Here is a 23,419-nt window from a genome sequence, read left to right on the forward strand (position 1 = left end):
CAGCTGCTTGTGTGATGACTGACTTCCAGGGATGACTTGATATGAAAGTCTATATTCTGGCTGAATAAAGCCATCATTATTTTTTGTGTCTTCATTCAAATATTACAGTGTGGATTCCACCCCAGAATCAAACCTCTGTTCCTTTGCACAACTCCTCTGCACAGGATCAACAGCTGTAGTCTATATAGTTTGTATGTTAGCCTAGTTCTGTTGTACTGTACCTAGTTAGTTGTATGTACATAAATATTGAATATGAGAAAGTAACTCATTTGAGGTGTAAAATTTTATTTAACATTTGTAAGTGACACTAACATTTATTAACCAATTAATGATAGCATGTCTGAGTTTTTTTTTTATTTTTAGTTTTTTATTTACAGTTATGCATTCCTAAATGTACACTGAGAAGTGGAGACTAATGTTTTCTGGTTTGTAGTTATCATTAGCTGTCTGCACATGACCACTGGCGTGACCAGGGGTGAACCTCGTGGCACAGGTCCGAACCTATAGTCCTGTCATGGAGACCTCGGACAGGTCACGCAGCACCGAGGAGGTCAGAGGTTAGCCACCGTTTACACACAGACGTAGAGAGCTCCCGGAAGCATCCCAGAAGAGTTTTTGGGCGTCTTAAGGATCACAGCGCCGTTGTTAATAGCCGGCACTAGGGGGCGTGGCTTAGTTCCGGCTTTACCGGGAATCATTCGAAAAAATTATTCACATGCGAATAATTCCGGGAGCGCTCCTGGAGACCCTCCCGTTACGACAGCGACAACGCGAACAACCAGCGTTTGATACTTTTTATCGCCGTTTCAATCTGGCCGCTTCCTGTAGTGCTGCAGTTCTCGTCGCGCCGCGATGACCATCAGGACTGAATATGTAGTGATGTGGAGATGTCTGGAGTTTGAAGATGTGAACATTGTCCTGTATCTGGTAGCAGCCTGTGAGCAGGACTTATGTCTCTTTTGTCCTTTATTTTACAATCATGACAGAGTTTTTGGAGCAGCGTGGAGCGGAGTTTCTTTTTATTTTTATTTTACATGCGTGCGCGCCGCAGCAAATCGTCCTGGAGATTATTTTGCTTATTAGCTACACAGATGTATAATAAAGCAAATGGTGACTGGCTTCTAAACACAATTATGGACAGAGTTTCTGGGGGTAAGAGCGAGGAGGAGCCCCGCTGCAAACAGCAGCAGCAAGGAGCGGAGTTTCTTTTTTCTTTCTTTTTTTTTAAACGTGCGGCTCGCGAGCGAGCGATCGTCTGTAGAGAATATTTTATTAATTAACTAGTGACAAGAATGGACAAGATTAGGAATGAACATATCAGAGGGACAGCTCAGGTGGGACGGTTTGGAGACAAAGTCAGAGAGGCGAGATTGAAATGGTTGGTCATGTGCAGAGGAGGGACCCAGGGTATATAGGGAGAAGGATGCTGAGGATGGAGCCACCAGGCAGGAGGAGAAGAGGGAGACAAAAGAGGAGGTTCATGGATGTGCTGAGAGAGGACATGCATGTGGTTGGTGTGACAGAGGAAGATACAGAGGACAGGGTGAGATGGAAACGATCTGCTGTGGCGCCCCCTAACGGGAACAGCCGAAAGACAAAGAAGACTGATACACATTAATCCATTTAAACCCTTTAAGTGAATGTAAATGTCTTTAACTACTGCATCCTGTGAAAGAAATAAGATCCACAGAGGTGTAGATGAGAAATCCTTCTGCTGTGAGCAGATTTCAGCTCCAACAAGTACTCGCCTTTCCACCGAGTCCAGTAGTTGTTGAGAAGGTGCTGGCAATACTTCCACCCCCAGTTTAGTTCTTCACAGCTTGAGCTGGCAGGTTGGCTGATAGTCCAGAAGGTCTTAGGTGGCAAAGAGGAGAGCCATTTGCCGATCAAGAAGTGAGCTGGCATGAGAGGCTGTGGCTCTTCAAGCTCATTGTACACAAAGGTGAGCGAGTTGATTGTTGCTTCCACTTCTGCATAGCCATAGATGCTAGCTCTTCAAAGATCAGTGAAGCCCTTCCCATCATTCTTTTCAAACAGGTTTTAACTGATTGTACAGGTCTCTCCCTAAATCCCCCCAGCTGGCTGCTTGCTCTGTGATGTACTTCCATTCTCTGAGAAGTACTTGAGAAGTTCAGGTTCCTTGATAGCCCTCCATAGTGCTCTGAGGTCTTGATCAGCTTGCTTAAAAGTCTTTGCATTATCTGAATCGATAACTCTACATAGGCCTCGTCTTGATATAAACCTTTTTAAGGCATTGACATGTCTGACACCAACTACAGGTGCACTGAGTGAGTCACAACACAGGGGAACAATGCAATGTAGGCCTTGTCCACTGGACTCCTGTTCTTGACGTAAAGAGGACCTGCAAAGTCCACTCCAACCATTTCAAAGGGAGGTGATTGTGTGATCTGATCTTTTGGCAGGGGTGCTGTAGTCTGCTGCACAGCCTTTGCCTTGTATCTCTTGCAGGTATTACAAGCATTTAGGTTTCTTTTTACCATTTGCCATGCACAAGGAATCCAATATCTTACTCTGAATTGCACCAAGATGTCTCTTATTCCTGAGTGCATCACTTGCTTGTGTGTCTGTATGATCAGCATGTCTGACTGTCTGTGGTTTGTCGGCAAAATCCATGGATGCTTCTCACTGAAGCTCAAGTTTGAATGTTGCAGCCTTCCTCCAACACAGACAAGACCCTGTTCGTCAAGGAACGGCTTTAAGTCTGCAATTTTTGAGTCCTATTCAATCCCTTTTACCTCCCTTGAGTGCAAGTATTTCATTCTGCAACCTTTGACCTTGTGTCCTCCCAAATCCAGTATCTTTCTGCCTCATCCAACTCATTATTCATCAGCTCTCCTCGGTCTTTTCCTCACTGGAGCTGGAGTTGTGGAGAAATCGTTTGACCCAAGTGGTAACTCTTGAATACAGACCGAAGATTACTATAGTTCTCCCAGGTTAGTAATGGATCTGGATCTGTTGTTTCATTGTTATTCAGCTGGGCTGTCACATGGATTGCTCTCAGTTTAGTCTTCATCTCTTCTTAAGAAGGCTGCCCTTCTAAGGTCGAAAAGAGTGGTCCTGACCATCAGAGCTCCTCCTCTTTCAGGCTGGATGCCGCCTGACGTCTAGTGGTGAGATCAGCTGGGTTGAGCTTGCCACTGCAATGCAACCAGGTTTCTGGCATGTTCAGGGACTGTATTTCCATAACTGTGTTAGCAACAAATTGCTTCCATTTCTGCGGTGTGCTGCAAATCCACTAGATGACTATTGTGGAATCTGACCACATTCTGACTTGGTTTGGCTGCATGTCCATTGCCCTTAGCAAGTTATTTGCTAGTCTTGCTGCACCTAGAGCCCCCCCACCCCCATTAACTCAAGTCTGGGTAGTGTTAGTTTCTTAATGGGTGCGACTCTGGCCTTGGACATTACCAATTTTATCACAATTTCACCTCCTGTGGTCTGACCTTGGAGGTATGCTACGGCACCATAAGCTGTCTCACTTGCATTGCTGAACATGTGAAGAACTTGTTCCTTAAACTCCTTCCCAGTTCCATACCATCTGGGAATGACAATCTGATGCAGCTGTAGCAGCTCTATGCACCAATTTTGCCACCTTTTGGAGAGGTCATCTGGCAGTTCCTCATCCCAACTGATGCCACCTTTGCCACATATCCTGAAACAGACACTTAAACTCTGATAGTAAAGGGTGTCAGGAAACCCCATGGGGTCAAACATCTTAGCTGATTATCATAGGACATTTCTCTTGTGTTCTCCTTTGATCTGAAGATAGCCACCAGATGTCTGTAGTCAGAAACAAAGTTTTTCAGGAGTCTTAGCTTGTGTCCTGAACCTCTTTCATGTGTGTATGCAAGAGTTAGATCATCTGGTGTAATATTAGGTGCAACAGTACTCCATGTGTTGGATACCACTCCCAGGGACTCCAAACCTCTAATCTGGACCTCACACTCATCATGTAGCTGTCTTAAAAGCCACACCATCTGTAGACCTTTGAACTGGACTTAAGCTGAGCAGTTTAGATGTGTGTGGATTTACAACAAGGTTTCTTCTTCCAAACCTTTCCTGCAGCATGTGGATAGCTGCATTATAGTTACCTCCACCAATGAGGTCATGTTTTCGGTCACGTCCATTTGTTTGTTGGTTGGTTTGTTAGCAGGATTACTCAAAAAAAATCGTCAATGGATTTCAATGAAATTTTTACCAGGGGTGTATCTTGGCCTAACTTAGAAGTCATTAAATTTTGATAATGATCTGGAACACGATCCAGTAATTTTTTAAGGATTCTTTATCATTGCAGGATAGGGCCAGTTTCAACATTTTTGCATCTAACTTCATGAAGACGGGTCACAAAGGCAGAACAAAAATTAAGTTACGACACAACAATGATTTAACATTTGTTTCTCCTCATTGAATAAATGTGTTATTAGAAAATAAAAAAAACTTGTGTAGTTCATGCACTTTCTCTTTATAAATACATTTGCTGAAGATTTAAGGGTTTAACCCTCGGGGGTTGACGGCTGAGACCAAGCTTTACTAAATTATAAATAACTTATTGATATGAGATAGAAACTTACTTTTTTTGCTGAAAAGTTAACTCTGCGGACTTTCGAGCCACCGTCCACCATCTTTGTACTCCTCATAGAAGCTGCGTGATGATGTGAGCAATGTGAGTGTCCAGTTGGAATTGGTTCACCTTCACATGGTTTTTCAAAATCCAATTTAGGGCAGATTCACTTCACGTGACACACCAAAGATTGTTTTTAGGAGTGATGTGTTACTAGTTTATTATAGTTTGCTGTGTGTTTTGAATAAATGTGTGTGGAAAATATTTCCCGCTTTACTTTTTCCTTTATTTCTGATTGTAAACCTTTATTACACTTATAAAACACAACTATAGCATATATATTTTGAAAGTACAGGTTGTTCTGAAAAAAAAAGACATAAAACTGATTGGGGATACAGGGAGAGCTGTTAACAGCAATAATAAAACATTTATGCCAGGCGAGTGAACTGTCCAAAAAATGCCCTCCAGACCCCCAGAGGGTTAACCACTGAATCTGAAACATGACAGTAGATGCGTGAAACGACGTGGAATAAGTCTCTTTGCCAAAGGTATTCCATGTGACATCAGTGACCCTTATAAATTCATAAAAACATCCATAAACAACCCCAACACCATCTCCTCATCTCATCAGTCACCAAACCTCAAACATCATTAACAGTGAAATAAGTGTCTTACATTTCAGCAGCTGCATTCATTTTCTTCTACTTTCTGTATTCTCATAATTTTATCATTATACATTTTTTGAACTTGTGAACATTCATACAGCATTTAATTTCTTGAGTCAGTGCATTCCAAAGCTTAACTCTATACACAGAGGGACGTTTCTGCTTCATAGTAGTTCGTGAGAACTTAACCCGAAAGTTTTCTTTTATGGCAAGTGGGCCTGTGTCACAAAACTAAACAAACTCTGGACTTCATCTGGTAAAATACCACGCTTAGCTTTCCACATAATAAGAGCAATTTTTGAGTCAACAAAATCTTTAAATTTTAACTGATTGGCTGCAATAAACAGATTGTTAGTGTGCTCTCTGTAACCTTTGTTGTTGACTATTCTAATGGATCTCTTTTGTAGCAAAAACAATGGTTTAGTGGTACTGTTCTATGTATTTCCCCAGACTTCAGCACAGTAACTGAAGTATGGGAGAACCATTGAGCAATAACAACATACACAAACAAATACGTTCAAACAAATCTTTTACTTTATATAAAATACCAAAGCTTTTGCTAACTTTCTTTGTTATGTAATCTGTGTGGGCTTTCCAATTTAATTTCTCATCCAGCACACAAATCAAATCAATTTTATTTATATAGTGCCAAATCACAACAAACAGTTGCCCCAAGGGCCGCTTTATATTGTAAGGCAAAAAGCCATACAATAATTACAGAAAAACCCCAACGGTCAAAACGACCCCCTGTGAGCAAGCACTTGGCGACAGTGGGAAGGAAAAACTCCCTTTTAACAGGAAGAAACCTCCAGCAGAACCAGGCTCAGGGAGAGGCAGTCTTCTGCTGGGACTAGTTGGGGCTGAGGGAGAGAACCAGGAAAAAGACATGCTGTGGAGGGGAGCAGAGATCAATCACTAATGATTAAATGCAGAGGGGTGCATACAGAGCAAAAAGAGAAAGAAACAGTGCATCATGGGAACCCCCCAGCAGTCTAAGTCTATAGCAGCATAACTAAGGGATGGTTCAGGGTCACCTGATCCAGCCCTAACTATAAGCTTTAGCAAAAAGGAAAGTTGTAAGCCTAATCTTAAAAGTAGAGAGGGGGTCTGTCTCCCTGATCCGAATTGGGAGCTGGTTCCACAGGAGAGGAGCCTGAAAGCTGAAGGCTCTGCCTCCCATTCTACTCTTACAAACCCTAGGAACTACAAGTAAGCCTGCAGTCTGAGAGCGAAGCGCTCTATTGGGGTGATATGGTACTATGAGGTCCCTAAGATAAGATGGGACCTGATTATTCAAAACCTTATAAGTAAGAAGAAGAATTTTAAATTCTATTCTAGAATTAACAGGGAGCCAATGAAGAGAAGCCAATATGGGTGAGATATGCTCTCTCCTTCTAGTCCCTGTCAGTACTCAAGCTGCAGCATTTTGAATTAACTGAAGGCTTTTCAGGGAACTTTTAGGACAACCTGATAATAATGAATTACAATAGTCCAACCTAGACAACACCAAGAAATTTAGTAACTTCATTAAGTCTTTCAATATTAACTCCATCAGTGGTAATCATCAGTCTTACTTTGATTACCAAATATCATATAGCTTGTTTTATCCCAGTTTAAAGGCAACTTATTTTTATTAAACCAGTTTCTCACTTTTATCATTTCTTCCACTATTACTTCTGTTATTTCCAACAGATTACTTCCTGAATAATATATACTGGTATCATCGGCAAACAACAAAACACTTAGCGTTTTAGTATCATCGGCAAACAACAAAACACTTAGCGTTTTAGAAGAGTCACATATGTATTAATAAACAAAAGAAAAAGCAAAGGCCCTAAATCTGATCCTTGAGAACTCCACATTTAACCTCTCTACAATCAGAATTTATTCAGTTTATATGTACGTACTGCTGACGATTCGTGATGTACAGTGAGGAAAATAAGTATTTGAACACCCTGCGATTTTGCAAGTTCTCCCACTTAGAAATCATGGAGGGGTCTGAAAAACCGGAGAATGCCGGCGCTTTGTGCCGCAACAAGAAAACTGACTTGTTTTAAATCGAATCAATTTTATTTCTATAGCGCCAAATCACAACAAACAGTTGCCCCAAGGTGCTTTATCAGTCAGCTGATCGGTGAAATCAGCTGCTGGAGTGGGGTGGTTGCAAAGAAAGTCTGCATCCTCACGGCCCTTTCTGGAACGAGTCTCTGTACAGTAGACAGAAAGATTTTTAAAACTTTTAATTAAATACGTTACTGTAAATGCTTTTTTTTCTTGCTGAGCACATCAATCGAGCGATCACATGTGTGTTGCAACATCCGAATCCGCTCCACACGCAGAACTGGTTACCGGTAATTTTAACTTTTCTTTTTTCCTTTGTGCATCATGAGATAATGTCATGGCGCAGCCAGGATCGCCTGGTGTCTGTGCTAAATGAGCCGTTAAGGTGCTGTGGCGTTTTCAACTTGTAGCACAAACACAGAGAAACGGTCGGGATGGGGGGGGGGGGGGGGGGTGGGGTGAGGGAGATAGAGGTTCGGCTAACTGATCTAACGGGAGGAACAACTGTAGCGCAAAGTGCCAGAGGGACTTTTCTTCATCCATGACAAAGATTTAATTGTTTTCAGACATCGTTTTCTGCAGGACGTGTTGATGAATCCACTAAAACTAACAAGTAAGACTTTATATTCATTGTGTGTGTGTGTGTGTGTGTGTGTGTGTGTGTGTGTGTGTGTGTGTGTGTGTGTGTGTGTGTGTGTGTGTGTGTGTGTGTGTGTGTGTGTGTGAATTTACACCGCAGACATAGGGCCCCGTCGCACCACAGACAGAGGGTCCTGTCGCACAATGGCAATAAAGTTGAATCTAATCTAATCTAAAAAGTGATGTCATCAGCTTTATTCCATTAAAAATGAACAGAATAATTATGTTACTGGCAGTTATGGGTACAGTGAGGAAAATAAGTATTTGAACACCCTGCAGTTTTGTAAGTTCTCCCACTTAGAAATCATGGAGGGGTCTGAAATTTTCATCTTAGGTACATGTCCACTGTGAGAGACATAATCTAAAAAAAAAAAAAAAAAAAAAAAAAAAAAAAAAAAAAAATCCAGAATCACAATGTATGATTTTTTTTTTTTTTTTTTTTTTTTTTATTTGTATGTTACTGCTGCAAATAAGTATTTGAACACCTACCAACCAGCAAGAATTCTGGCTCACACAGACCTGTTAATTTTTCTTTAAGAAGCCCTCTTATTCTGCACTCTTTACCTGTATTAATTGCACCTGTTTGAATTTGTTAGCTGTATAAAAGACACCTGTTCACACACTCAATCAATCACACTCCAACCTGTCCACCATAGCCAAGACCAAAGAGCTGTCTAAGGACACCAGGGACACAACTGTAGACCTGCACAAGGCTGGGATGGACTACAGGACAACAGGCAAGCAGCTTGGTAGAAGACAACAACTGTTATGATTATTTATTAGAAAGTGGAAGAAACACAAGATGACTGTCAATCTCCCTCGGTCTGGGATTCCATGCAAGATCTCACTTTGTGGGGTAAGGATGATTCTGAGAAAGCTCAGAACTACACAGGAGGACCTGGTCAATGACCTGAAGAGAGCTGGGACCACAGTCACAAAGATTACATTAGTAACACATGATGCTGTCATGGTTTAAAATCCTGCAGGGCAGCAAGGTCCCCCTGCTCAAGCCAGCACATGTCCAGGCCCGTTTGAAGTTCACCAGTGACCATCTGGATGATCCAGAGGAGGCATGTGAGAAGAAAACCATCCCAACCGTGAAGCATGGGGGTGGAAACATCATACTCTGGGGGTGCTCTTCTGCAAAGGGGACAGGACGACTGCACTGTATTGAAAGGAGGATGGATGGGGTCATGTACTGCGAGATTTTGGCAAACAACCTCCTTCCCTCAGTAAGAGCATTGAAGATGGGTCATGGCTGGGTCTTGCAGCAGGACAATGACCCCAAACACACAGCCAGGACAACTAAGGAGGGGCTCCGTAAGAAGCATTTCAAGGTCCTGGAGTGAAATGTTAGCTCCAATATTTGAAAAAACATGTTAAATTCATTAGCAATAGTTTTGTTGTTGGTGTATTCAACATCATTCTCAATAAATTAAAAAAAAAACCTCAGGTAGCTGTGTTGGTTTGGAGTTAAGTCTCATTGCACTATTTAATACATTCCATGTTGCTCTCATATTGCCATGATTTTCTCTCAATTTTCTATTGTAATAATCCTTCTCAGCAGGTCTCATAATAGTTGTTAACTTATTTTTATACATTTTATAGTTTATCTCTGTAGTTTATTTTTGTTTTGGCATGATCTCATCATTCCTACCATAAACCAAGGTTTTCCACTTTTTGAAATGTTCTTATTTGGTTTTAGTGGACACCATGTATTATAAAGTATCAAATAAGTATTTCTGAAAAATTTGTAAGCTTCATTTACATCGTCCACATAAACTCCAGACCAGTCTTGCTCTAAAAGGTCTCTTCTTAATTTGTAAATTGTTTTCTCGTTTGTGACTCTGAAGTATGTGGACTGATTTGATTGCCCCTAGTTTTAAAGCTGCAAATGAAGAACTGTAAAGACAGGCAAATGATCACTGATGTCACTTATCAACAAACCACTCTGAGCAATATGATCAATGTCATTTGTGATAGTATTATCAATTAATGTGACACAAGAAGGGGAAGGTGATGGGTTAGGGTTGGGCAAGGTCCTTAATCCCCTAGTTGCTCCCGGTGTGTAGTGAGCACATTGCATGGCAGCAGCCTGATGTTGAGGTGAATGTGAGGCATTATTGTAAAGTGCTTTGAGCATCTGAAGCAGATGGAAAAGCGCGATATAAATGCAGTCCATTTACCATGAAGTAGTAAAATCAAAGGGAAACATGATTTAAGATATGTAAACTTTTCCATTTTGTTCAGCTCTCTGTTCTCATGAATTGCTGTCTCAAACTGATCCCAAAAATCTTGTCATTTTGTTCTTTTGCCGTCGTATTTGTTGATATACAGCTTAGATCATTTTACTGAGGTGCTGAAGTCGCTTTGACGAGGCTCCGTCCTCCAGTGTTCACCTCCTCCCTTTCCATAATCCGTTTTGTGTGGCTTTTCCAAAGGATAACTGTCCTGATAATCCAGTGTTTCAACAGCACCTTCTTCCAGCTCATCCATCGGTATCTCTGCTTCAGTTTCCTTCTCTGGTTCTCTGAGAGTCTCTTCCTTAACTAACAGCTGGCCAACAGCTCATACAGACCATCACAGTATCCTTACGTACTTCCTCTTCAGCAGCCTGCAGCAGCTTCGTAGTGGAGGCTCGCACCACTGTGCGTCTTTTTATTTTTAACCGTTGTAAAGTCTTTGCCATTTCCTTCGGCTCCTTCGATGCAGCTAAGCTAGTTACAGCTATCGATTTGTCTTTTCTAAAGCCACTGCTCCCGGGATTCGGCACCAAAAAATGTGGGAATTTAGCTGTATCTCCTCAAAAGGATGACCAGGTGTCATGTTTCTCCTATTTTTTATTTTTTTGCTTTCTTTACTTTGAATAAATGAGAAACATTACAACCTCATTATGGGGCACACTTTTTTTACACACTTCTTCTGCTTATAGAACCGTTTCTTTCTAAAGATTTACAGGTGCATACTGCCCCCTGTGGTCAGTAGAAATAACTGTCCATCAGTCTGAAACACATTAACTGAGGTGTCCCTTAACTGAGAATCCATTTAAACCCTTTAACTGAATGTAAATGTCTTTAACTATTGCATCAATGAAGTAAAGATACAACATGTACTGTAGAAAAACTTGTACTGTACTATGGATTGTTTATTCGGGTAAGCGAGACCGTCTTAACTTGACACTAACTAGCGCTCTCTGTGGCTAACACAGGCTACACACAGGCTACAAAATAAGTCAACTCGTTCTTATTTTTAAAAAGTGGATGAAAGGTTGGTCAATGTGGCAAACCTGGAAAAGCAGTTGAAGATGAGTGAGTGGGATAAACAGTTTATTTAGGTTTAACTTTACTCTCAACTGCACACGTTATACATGTTAACAGTGTTTATATCTGAGCTGATGCTAAGATGGCTAAGCTACTAACCTTCATAGTTGCAGGTGATGATGATGAAAATAAGGTGTATCCTTAGTCCAGTTTGGAGCAGGCTGTGGGACAGTGTCTGTTCATCCATACACATCTTGAAACTTCAATAAGTAACAAAAAGTGTGAAGCAGAAGTAACTTTCTGCAGAGCTTCGACTCGCCGTTGCACCAGAAGTCTTGATGCACAGTAAACTCTGTTAGCTGAAGTTAGCCGTAGGTGTGTGAAAATGCCCCATAAAAGGAAATGTGATCCAGAATCCCAATCCAGATCACCTCCAAAACTTAATGGAGTCTTCCATGGCCCAGTATGTATCTGTGTTGAAAATTTCATCAAAGTCCATGCAGTAGTTTTGATGTCCTTCCCACTGTAGCCAAGTGCTTGCTCACAGGGGGTCGTTTTGACCGTTGGGGTTTTACATCATTATTGTATGGCCTTGCCTTACAATATAAAGCGCCTTGGGGCAACTGTTTGTTGTGATTTGGCGCTATATAAAAAAAAAATTGATTGATTGATTGATGTAATCCTGCTAACAGACAGACAGACAGACAGACGCAGGTCCTTTTATTATTGATCACAGGTGTTTAAATACCAACAGTGGGTAACAGTGTGCAGTGGGCAGTGGAACAATTATTGTTGGTTGTTGACCCCCAAAACGTGGATCTGCTGGAAATAATGAATTATCCATCCATCCATCCATTCATCCATTTTCTTCCGCTTTATCCGGAGTCGGGTCGCGGGGGCAGCAGCTCAAGCAAAGCCGCCCAGTTCTCCTGATCCACACACACCTCCCCCAGCACCTCCGGGAGAAACTCATCTTGGCCGCTTGTACTCGCGATCTTGTTCTTTCGGTCATGAGCCAAATCTCATGATCATAGGTGAGGATCGGAACGTAGATCGATTGGTAAATCGAAAGCTTTGCCCCCCTACTCAGCTCTCTCTTCACCATGACGGTCCGATGCAGCGACCGCGTCACTGCAGATGCTGCACCGATCCGTCTATCAATCTCACGCTCCATCCGTCCCTCACTCGTGAACAAGACCCCGAGATACTTAAACTCCTCCACTTGAGGCAAGGACACTCGACCAACCTGAAGAGGGCAATGCACCTTTTTCGGGGCGAGAATCATGGCCTCGGATTTGGAGGTGCTGATTTTCATCCCGGACGCTTCACACTCGGCTGCAAACCACCCCAGTGCACACTGAAGTTCCTGATTTGAGGAAGCCAACAGAACCACATTGTCCACAAACGGCAGAGACGAAATTCTGTGGTTCACAAACCAGACCCCCTCTACACCCTGGCTGCGCCTAGAAATTCTGTCCATTAAGATAATGAACAGAACCGGTGACAAAGGGCAGCCCTGGCGGAGGCCAACGTGCACTGGAAACAGGTTTGACTTACTACTGGCAATGCGAACCAAGCTCCTGCTGTGGTCATACAGGGACCGGATAGCCCTTAGCAAAGGACCCCGGACCCCGTACTCCTGGAGCACCCCCACAGCGTGCCCCAAGGGACACGGTTGAACGCCTTCTCCAGATCCACAAAGCACATGTGGACTGGTTGGGCAAACTCCCAGGAACCCTCGAGCACCCAATGGAGCGTGTAGAGCTGGTCCAATGTGCCGCAACCAGGACAAAAACCACACTGCTCCTCCTGAATCCGAGGTTCGACTATCGGTCGAATTCTCCTCTTCAGTACTCTGGAATAGACCTTACCGGGGAGGCTGAGGAGTGTGATCCCCCTGTAGTTGGAACACACCCTCCGGTCCCCCTTCTTAAACAGAGGGACCACCACCCCGGTCTGCCAATCCAGAGGCACTGTCCCCAACCGCCATGCGATGTTGCAGAGGCGTGTCAGCCAAGACAGTCCCACAACATCCAGACACTTAAGGTACTCAGGACAGATTTCATCCACCTCGGTGACTTCGGCCTGGGTAATGGATGAGTCTGCCTCTGAGTCCCCAGTCTCTGCTTCCACTTCGGAAAACGTGACGATGGGATTGAGGAGATCCTCGAAGCATTCCTTCCGCCCGACAACATCCCCAGTCAGGGTCAACAGCTCCCTACCCGCACCGTAGACAGTGTTGGTGGAGAGCTGCTCCCGCCTCCTGACGGTTTGCCAGCATTTCTACGAGGCCGACCGATAGTCCTCCTCCATGGCTTCCCCGAACTCCTCCCAGACCTGAGTTTTTGCCTCTGTGACCGCACGGGCTGCAGCACGCTTGGCCTGCCGGTACCTGTCAGCTGCCTCCGGGGTCCCACCTACCAACAAAGACATGTAGGACTCCTTCTTCAGCTTGACGTCATCCCTTACTTCCGGCGTCCACCACCGGGTTCGGGGACTGCCACTGCGACAGGCACCAGAGACCTTGTGACCACAGCTACGAGTGGTCGCATCGACAATGGAGGTGGAGAACATGGTCCACTCGGACTCCATGTCTCCAACCTCCCCCGGGATCTGGGAGAAGCTCTCCCGGAGGTGGGAGTTGAAGACCTTGCTGATAGAGGGTTCCGCCAGTCGCTCCTAGCAGACCCTCACGATACGTTTGGGCCTGCCAGGTCTGACCAGCTTCCTCCCCTCCCAGCGGATCCAACTCATCACCAGGTGGTGATCGGTCGAGAGCTCAGCCCCTCTCTTCACTCGAGTGTCCGAGACACGTGGCTGAAGTTCAGATGATACGACTACAAAGTCGATCATCAACCTCCGGCTCAGGGTGTCCTGGTGCCACGTGCACTTGTGGACACCCTTGTGCTCGAACATGGTGTTCGTGATGGACAAACTGTGACTAGCACAGAAGTCCAACAACTGAACACCACTCAGGTTCAGATCGGGGAAGCCGTGCTTCCTGATTACCCCCCTCCAGGTCTCACTATCGCAGCCCATGTGGGCATTGAAATCCCCCAGGAGAACAATGGAGTGCCCAGTTGGAGCGCAATCTAGTACCCCTCCCAGGGAGTCCAAGAAGGTCAGGTACTCTGCACTGCTGCTCAGCCCGTAGGCCGAGACAACAGTGCAGAGTACCCAACCTTCCAGAGACCTGTCCCTGACCCGAAGGCGTAGGGACGCAGCCCTCTCGTTCACCGGAGTGAACTCCAACACATGGCAACTGAGCTGGGGAGCAAAAAGCAATGTGGCCCCAGCTCTCCACCTCTCCCCGTGGGCAACGCCAGAAAAGTGGAGCATCCAACCCCTCTCCAGGAGTTGGGTACCAGAACCCAAGCTGTGCGTGGAGGTGAGCCCGACTATCTCTAGTCGGTATGTCTCAACCTCCCACACAAGCTCAGGCTCCTTTCCCCCAGTGAGGTGACATTCCACGTCCCAACAGCCAGGGGCTGTGAGCGCGGACAGGGCCGCTGGGCCACCTGCCCTCGACTGCCACCCAATCCTCTCTGCACCCGTCCCCCATGGCCCCCTCTGCAGGTGGTGAACCCACAGGACAGCGGACCCACATCGCTCTTTTGGGTTGAGCCCAGCCGGGCCCCATGGGCTAAGGCCCGACTACCAGGTCCTCGTGCGTGAGCCCCAACCCCAGGCCTGGCTCCAGGGTGGGGCCCTGGCTCTGCCATACCGGGCGATGTCTTGGTCCTTGATTTTTTTACTGGTCATGGGAGCTTCTGACCCATCACCTAGGACCTGTTTGCCTTGGGAGACCCTGAGATCATCCGGGTACACAAACTGTTAATAATTTTGCTGCAAACTGTGAATATCATTCATGACATATTTTCTTTCAGTTTAATTAGTTTATGGATGTCAGTCAGTTACTTGAGGAAATCTTGATCACAAGTCCTATCTCTGCGGAGATCATTTTATTTTCTTGGGGGGGGAGAGTGACCGCTGAGCGGGCTCACCCTTCCGGTGTCAACTTGCCTCACTGGGCGTGACCAGGGGACAGTGGCAGCTGGGGAGTTTGAGTGGGGCGGTACACCTGTCAAACAGTGACAGACGCGAGTCGAGGGGGGGCGAAAAAAGCGTCATAATCCCACAGATGGCTGCTGGTTCGATTGGCTCCTCAGCCAAACACCTACAGGACACCAAATCATGAAGAAATTCACGTTTTGTGACATGTGCATTGACGTTTTGGAAGATATTTGTCACTATTCCCATTCTGTAATTCATGGTGCACAGATGATGTATAGTTTGCAGCTGATTGACGTGTTGGTGTTCACAGGATGAAATGAGAAACTCGACAGAATAATCTCCATGTCTTATGCCCAAACATATCCCACTTTCCCACTTTTGTGCAATGGGATCACAGATACGTTGAAGAGATACAGCATGTTTGTGGATGAGACCTGAAATGTTTCACATGTACGAGGTCTGTGAGAAAACTATCCGACCTTTTTATTTTTTTCAAAAACTATGTGGATTTGAATCATGTGCGCTTGCATCAGACAAGCTTGAACCTTCGTGCGCATGCGTGAGTTTTTTTCACGCCTGTCGGTTGCGTCATTCGCCTGTGGGCAGGCTTTGAGTGAGCACTGGTCCACCCCCCTCGTCAGATTTTTATTGTTTAGAAATGGCGGGAAGTCTCACAGGACAAGTTGGAACATGCCCAGCTGTTAAACAATTTCTCAGATACTCACTCGACTGAAAAGCCATCGAAAGCCGTCTGAATCTTACGAATGGTTTCCAACACGGAGGTGTTGTTTGTCCCGCGCCATGAGTGGCTGCGTCGCGACGCGCGAATCCGTCCACACGTCTTTCATTACAAAATCTCCTTTAACAGTGGAATGTGCCGATAAAGTGCTGATCCCGACTTCTTCTGAAACTTCTCTGCTAGTCACACGACATCCTGCATCAACAGAGCCTTAAATTTGGAAGTGACCTGCTTGTTCCAGCCTGTCGATGGCCGCTCGGGGCGCGGGGCGCCCTCCGCCACTGTGGGCCATTTTTAATCCAGTTTTAATGGTCCTTAATCCGTGTGATACCGATCGAATCTTCACCAAAAGCCATCTGAATCTTCCAAATGGTTTCCATCTGGCTGTCTAGCAGAGTTTCTGAAAAAAGTTTCATGGAACAAAGCGGCAGTCGCTCCGCCATTCCTAAACAATAAAAATCCGACAAGGGGGGTGGACCAGTGCTCACTCAAAGCCTGTCCACAGGCGAATGACACAACCGACAGGCGTGAAAAAACTCACGCATGCGCATGAAGGTTCAATCTTGTCTGATGCAAGCGCACGTGATTCAAATCCATATACACTCAACAAAAATATAAACGCAACAAGTTTCGTTTTGCTCCCATTTTGTATGAGATGAACTCAAAGATCTAAAACTTTTTCCACATGCACAATATCACCATTTCCCTCAAATATTGTTCACAAACCAGTCTAAATCTGTGATAGTGAGCACTTCTCCTTTGCTGAGATAATCCATCCCACCTCACAGGTGTGCCATATCAAGATGCTGATTAGATACCATGATTAGTGCACAGGTGTGCCTTAGACTGCCCACAATAAAAGGCCACTCTGAAAGGTGCAGTTTTGTTTTATTGGGGGGGATACCAGTCAGTATCTGGTGTGACCACCATTTGCCTCATGCAGTGCAACACATCTCCTTCACATAGAGTTGATCAGGTTGTCAATTGTGGCTGGTCTCAGACGATCTTGGAGGTGAACATGCTGGATGTGGAGGTCCTGGGCTGGAGTGGTTACACGTGGTCTGCGGTTGTGAGGCTGGTTGGATGTACTGCCAAATTCTCTGAAACGCCTTTGGAGACGGCTTATGGTAGAGAAATGAACATTCAATACACGAGCAACAGCTCTGGTTGACATTCCTGCTGTCAACATGCCAATTGCACGCTCCCTCAAATCTTGCGACATCTGTGGCATTGTGCTGTGTGATAAAACTGCACCTTTCAGAGTGGCCTTTTATTGTGGGCAGTCTAAGGCACACCTGTGCACTAATCATGGTGTCTAATCAGCATCTTGATATTGCACACCTGTGAGGTGGGATGGATTATCTCAGCAAAGGAGAAGTGCTCACTATCACAGATTTAGACTGGTTTGTGAACAATATTTGAGGGAAATGGTGATCTTGTGTATGTGGAAAAAGTTTTAGATCTTTGAGTTCATCTCATACAAAATGGGAGCAAAACCAAAAGTGTTGCGTTTATATTTTTGTTGAGTGTAGTTTTTGAAAAAAATAAAGGTCAGCTACTTTTCTAACAGACCTCGTATTTTAGTAAATCATCCAGTCAGACTTGCTGTGGTGCTGAACCTGGACTGTATTTCTCTCTTCTCAGAATGTTGGTGCTGTCAACTTCTTCTGTAACTACAGGGAGAGTAAGGGCAACTACCTGGTAGATGTGGATGGCAACCGCATGCTGGATGTCTACACTCAGATCTCTTCCGTCCCCATTGGTTTGTATTCCCAAAACTTGTGTTATTTTAGTTATCATAGTGATTTGGTTGGTTCTCCTTTTGGTGAAATCATATCTGTACGATCACACGGTTGGCATCAAAATAATCTCAAACGTGGAGTGCCCCAGGGTTGTGTTCGGGTCAGTTCTTCTTTTCATCGCATACATCACCTGTGTCAGATTATATGCAGGAAAAAGATTAGTTTCATTACAATGCTGTGTCACTCTTTTGGTTCTGCTTCATGTTTTATATTCTGCGTCGTGCTTTTTGTTCTGCGTCACACTTTTGGTTCTGCTTCATGTTTTATATTCTGCGTCGTGGTTTTTGTTCTGCGTCACACTTTTGGTTCTGCTTCATGTTTTATATTCTGCGTCATGCTTTTAGTTCTGCGTCATGCTTTTGGTTCTGCTTCACGCTTTTGGTTCTGCTTCATGTTTTATATTCTGCGTCATGCTTTTTGTTCTGTGTCACGCTTTTGGTTCTGCTTCATGTTTTATATTCTGCGTCATGCTTTTTGTTCTGCGTCACGCTTTTGGATCTGCTTCATGTTTTATATTCTGCGTCATGCTTTTTGTTCTGCGTCACGCTTTTGGTTCTGCTTCATGTTTTATATTCTGCGTCATGCTTTTTGTTCTGCTTCACGCTTTTGGTTCTGCTTTATGTTTTATATTCTGCTTCACGCTTTTTGTTCTGCTTCACGCTTTTGGTTCTGCTTCATGTTTTATGTTCTGCGTCACGCTTTTTGTTCTGCGTCACGCTTTTGGTTCTGCTTCATGTTCTATATTCTGCTTCACGCTTTTGGTTCTGCTTCACGCTTTTGGTTCTGCTTTATGTTTTATATTCTGCTTCATGCTTTTTGTTCTGCTTCACGCTTTTGGTTCTGCTTCATGTTTTATATTCTGCGTCATGCTTTTTGTTCTGCGTCACGCTTTTGGTTCTGCTTCATGTTTTATATTCTGCTTCACGCTTTTTGTTCTGCTTCACGCTTTTGGTTCTGCTTCATGTTTTATATTCTGCGTCATGCTTTTTGTTCTGCTTCACGCTTTTGGTTCTGCTTCATGTTTTATATTCTGTGTCATGCTTTTTGTTCTGGGTCTCGCTTTTGGTTCTGCTTCATGTTTTATATTCTGCGTCATGCTTTTTTGTTCTGTGTCTCGCTTTTGGTTCTGCTTCATGTTTTATATTCTGCTTCACACTTTTGTTCTGCTTCATGCTTTATATTCTGCTTTACGGTTTTTGTTCTGTGTCTCAGTTTTGGTTCTGCTTCATGCTTTATATTCTGCTTCACGCTTTTTGTTCTGTGTCTCAGTTTTGGTTCTGCTTCATGTTTTATATTCTGCTTCACACTTTTTGTTCTGTGTCTCAGTTTTGGTTCTGCTTCATGTTTTATATTCTGCTTCACACTTTTTGTTCTGCTTCATGCTTTATATTCTGCTTTACGGTTTTTGTTCTGTCTCAGTTTTGGTTCTGCTTCATGTTTTATATTCTGCTTCACACTTTGTTCTGCTTCATGCTTTATATTCTGCTTCACGCTTTTTGTTCTGCTTCATGTTTTATATTCTGCTTCACGCTTTTTGTTCTGCTTCATGTTTTATATTCTGCTTTACGGTTTTTGTTCTGTGTCTCAGTTTTGGTTCTGCTTCATGTTTTATATTCTGCTTCACGCTTTTTGTTCTGTGTCTCAGTTTTGGTTCTGCTTCATGTTTTATATTCTGCTTCACACTTTTTGTTCTGCTTCATGCTTTATGTTCTGCTTCATGCTTTTTGTTCTGCTTCATGTTTTATATTCTGCTTCACGCTTTTTTTCTGCTTCATGTTTTATATTCTGCTTCATGCTTTTTGTTCTGTGTCTCAGTTTTGGTTCTGCTTCATGTTTTATATTCTGTTTTACGGTTTTTGTTCTGTGTCACGCTCTTAGTTCTGCTTCATGTTTTATATTCTGCTTCACGCTTTTTGTTCTGTGTCTCAGTTTTGGTTCTGCTTCATGCTTTGTATTCTGCTTCACGCTTTTGGTTCTGCTTCATGCTTTGTATTCTGCTTTACGGTTTTTGTTCTGTGTCATGCTTTTAGTTCTGCTTCATGTTTTATATTCTGCTTCATGCTTTTTGTTCTGTGTCTCAGTTTTGGTTCTGCTTCATGCTTTGTATTCTGCTTCACGCTTTTGGTTCTGCTTCATGCTTTATATTCTACTTCACGCTTTTGGATCTGCTTCATGATTCATATTCTGCTTCACGCTTTTGGTTCTGCTTCATGGTTCATATTCTGCTTCACGCTTTTGGTTCTGCTTAATGTTTTATATTCTGCTTCATGCTTTTTGTTCTGTGTCTCAGTTTTGGTTCTGCTTCATGCTTTGTATTCTGCTTTACGCTTTTGGTTCTGCTTTATGCTTTGTATTCTGCTTCACGCTTTTGGTTCTGCTTCATGCTTTGTATTCTGCTTCACGCTTTTGGTTCTGCTTCATGGTTCATATTCTGCTTCACGCTTTTTGTTCTGTTTCTCAGTTTTGGTTCTGCTTCACGCTTTATATTCTGCTTCACGCTTTTTGTTCTGTGTCTCAGTTTTGGTTCTGCTTCATGCTTCATATTCTGCTTCATGCTTTTTGTTCTGTGTCTCAGTTTTGGTTCTGCTTCATGCTTTATGTTCTACTTCACGCTTTTTATTCTGTGTCTCAGTTTTGGTTCTGCTTCATGTTTTATATTCTGCTTCAATCTTTTTGTTCTGTGTCTCAGTTTTGGTTCTGCTTCATGCTTTATATTCTGCTTTACGCTTTTGGATCTGCTTCATGCTTTGTATTCTGCTTCACGCTTTTGGTTCTGTGTCTCAGTTTTGGTTCTGCTTCATGCTTTGTATTCTGCTCCACGCTTTTTCTTCTGTGTCTCAGTTTTGGTTCTGCTTCATGTTTTATATTCTGCTTCACGCTTTTTGTTCTGTGTCTCAGTTTTGGTTCTGCTTCATGCTTTATATTCTGCTTTACGCTTTTGGTTCTGCTTCATGCTTTGTATTCTGCTTCACGCTTTTGGTTCTGCTTCATGCTTTATATTCTGCTTCACGCTTTTGGTTCTGCTTCATGCTTCATATTCTGCTTCACACTTTTTGTTCTTCGTCACAATTTTGGTTTTGCTTCATGTTTTATTTTCTGCTTCACGCTGTTTGTTCTGTGTCATGCTTTTGATTTTGCTTCATGCTTTATATTCTGCTTCACGCTTTTTGTTCTGTGTCTCAGTTTTGGTTCTGCTTCATGCTTCATATTCTGCTTCACGCTTTTTGTTCTGTGACTCAGTTTTGGTTCTGCTTCACGCTTTTTGTTCTGTGTCACAATTTTGGTTTTGCTTCATGTTTTATATTCTGCTTCACGCTTTTTGTTCTGTGTCACGCTTTTGGTTCTGCTTCATGTTTTATATTCTGCGTCATGCTTTTTGTTCTGTGTCACGCTTTTGGTTCTGCTTCATATTTTATATTCTGCTTCACACTTTTTGTTCTGCATCATGCTTTTGGTTCTGCTTCATGCTTTATATTCTGCTTCACGCTTTTTGTTCTGCATCATGCTTTTGGTTCTGCTTCATGCTTTATATTCTGCTTCACGCTTTTTGTTCTGCTTCACGCTTTTGGTTCTGCTTCATGTTTTATATTCTGCTTCACACTTTTTGTTCTGCATCATGCTTTTGGTTCTGCTTCATGCTTTATATTCTGCTTCACACTTTTTGTTCTGCATCATGCTTTTGGTTCTGCTTCATGTTTTATATTCTGCTTCACACTTTTTGTTCTGCATCATGCTTTTGGTTCTGCTTCATGTTTTATATTCTGCTTCACGCTTTTTGTTCTGCATCATGCTTTTGGTTCTGCTTCATGTTTTATATTCTGCTTCACACTTTTTGTTCTGCATCATGCTTTTGGTTCTGCTTCATGTTTTATATTCTGCTTCACGCTTTTTGTTCTGCTTCATGTTTTATATTCTGCTTCACACTTTTTGTTCTGCTTCATGTTTTATATTCTGCATCATGCTTTTGGTTCTGCTTCATGTTTTATATTCTGCTTCACGCTTTTGGTTCTGCTTCATGTTTTATATTCTGCTTCACGCTTTTTGTTCTGCTTCATGTTTTATATTCTGCTTCACGCTTTTTGTTCTGCTTCATGTTTTATATTCTGCATCATGCTTTTGGTTCTGCTTCATGTTTATATTCTGCTTCACGCTTTTGGTTCTGCTTCATGCTTTATATTCTGCTTCACACTTTTTGTTCTGCATCATGCTTTTGGTTCTGCTTCATGTTTTATATTCTGCTTCACACTTTTTGTTCTGCATCATGCTTTTGGTTCTGCTTCATGTTTTATATTCTGCTTCACGCTTTTTGTTCTGCATCATGCTTTTGGTTCTGCTTCATGTTTTATATTCTGCTTCACACTTTTTGTTCTGCATCATGCTTTTGGTTCTGCTTCATGTTTTATATTCTGCTTCACGCTTTTTGTTCTGCTTCATGTTTTATATTCTGCTTCACACTTTTTGTTCTGCTTCATGTTTTATATTCTGCATCATGCTTTTGGTTCTGCTTCATGTTTTATATTCTGCTTCACGCTTTTGGTTCTGCTTCATGTTTTATATTCTGCTTCACGCTTTTTGTTCTGCTTCATGTTTTATATTCTGCTTCACGCTTTTTGTTCTGCTTCATGTTTTATATTCTGCTTCACGCTTTTTGTTCTGCATCATGCTTTTGGTTCTGCTTCATGTTTTATATTCTGCTTCACGCTTTTTGTTCTGTGTCACGCTTTTGGTTCTGCTTCATGTTTTATATTCTGCGTCATGCTTTTTGTTCTGTGTCACGCTTTTGGTTCTGCTTCATATTTTATATTCTGCTTCACACTTTTTGTTCTGCATCATGCTTTTGGTTCTGCTTCATGCTTTATATTCTGCTTCACGCTTTTTGTTCTGCATCATGCTTTTGGTTCTGCTTCATGCTTCATATTCTGCTTCACGCTTTTGGTTCTGCTTCACGCTTTTGGTTCTGGCTTCATGTTTTATATTCTGCTCACACTTTTTGTTCTGCATCAATGCTTTTGGTTCTGCTTCATGCTTTATATTCTGCTTCACACTTTTTTGTTCTGCATCATGCTTTTGGTTCTGCTTCCTGTTTTATATTCTGCTTCACACCTTTTTGTTCTGCATTCATGCTTTTGGCTTGCTCTCATGTTTATATTCTGCTTCACGCTTTTTGTTCTGCATCACTGCTTTTGGTTTCTGGCTTCATGTTTTATATTCCTGCCTTCACACTTTTTTTGTTCTGCATCATTGCTTTTGGTTCTGCGTCATGTTTTATATCTCGCGTTCACGGCTTTTGTTCTGCTTCATGTTTTTATATTCTGTTCACACTTTTTGTTCTGCTTCATGTTTTATATTCTGCTTCACGCTTTTTGTTCTGCTTCATGTTTTATATTCTGCTTCACGCTTTTGTTCTGCATCACGCTTTTGGTTCTGCTTCATGTTTTATATTCTGCTTCACGCTTTTTGTTCTGCATCATGCTTTTGGTTCTGCTTCATGTTTTATATTCTGCTTCACACTTTTGTTCTGCTTCATGTTTTATATTCTGCTTCACACTTTTTGTTCTGCTTCATGTTTTATATATGCATCATTCATTTTGGTTCTGCTTCATGTTTATATCTGCTTCACGCTTTTGGTTCTGTCACGCTTTTGGTTCTGCTTCATG

General features: G+C 42.9%; 1 protein-coding gene across 1 annotated transcript in view; it reads left to right on the plus strand.

Annotated features, from left to right (window-relative positions):
- Positions 1-23,419, plus strand: part of LOC117505876 (4-aminobutyrate aminotransferase, mitochondrial-like) — a 170,604-nt gene that overhangs the window by 46,379 nt on the left and 100,806 nt on the right. Inside the window, exon 5 of the mRNA XM_034165411.1 lies at positions 17,605-17,722. Coding sequence (XP_034021302.1) covers positions 17,605-17,722 — 118 coding nt within the window. The remainder of the gene's footprint in view (positions 1-17,604; positions 17,723-23,419) is intronic.

Source organism: Thalassophryne amazonica, unplaced genomic scaffold (assembly GCF_902500255.1).
Source record: "Thalassophryne amazonica unplaced genomic scaffold, fThaAma1.1, whole genome shotgun sequence".
In the NCBI taxonomy this organism is placed as follows: Eukaryota; Metazoa; Chordata; class Actinopteri; order Batrachoidiformes; family Batrachoididae; genus Thalassophryne; species Thalassophryne amazonica.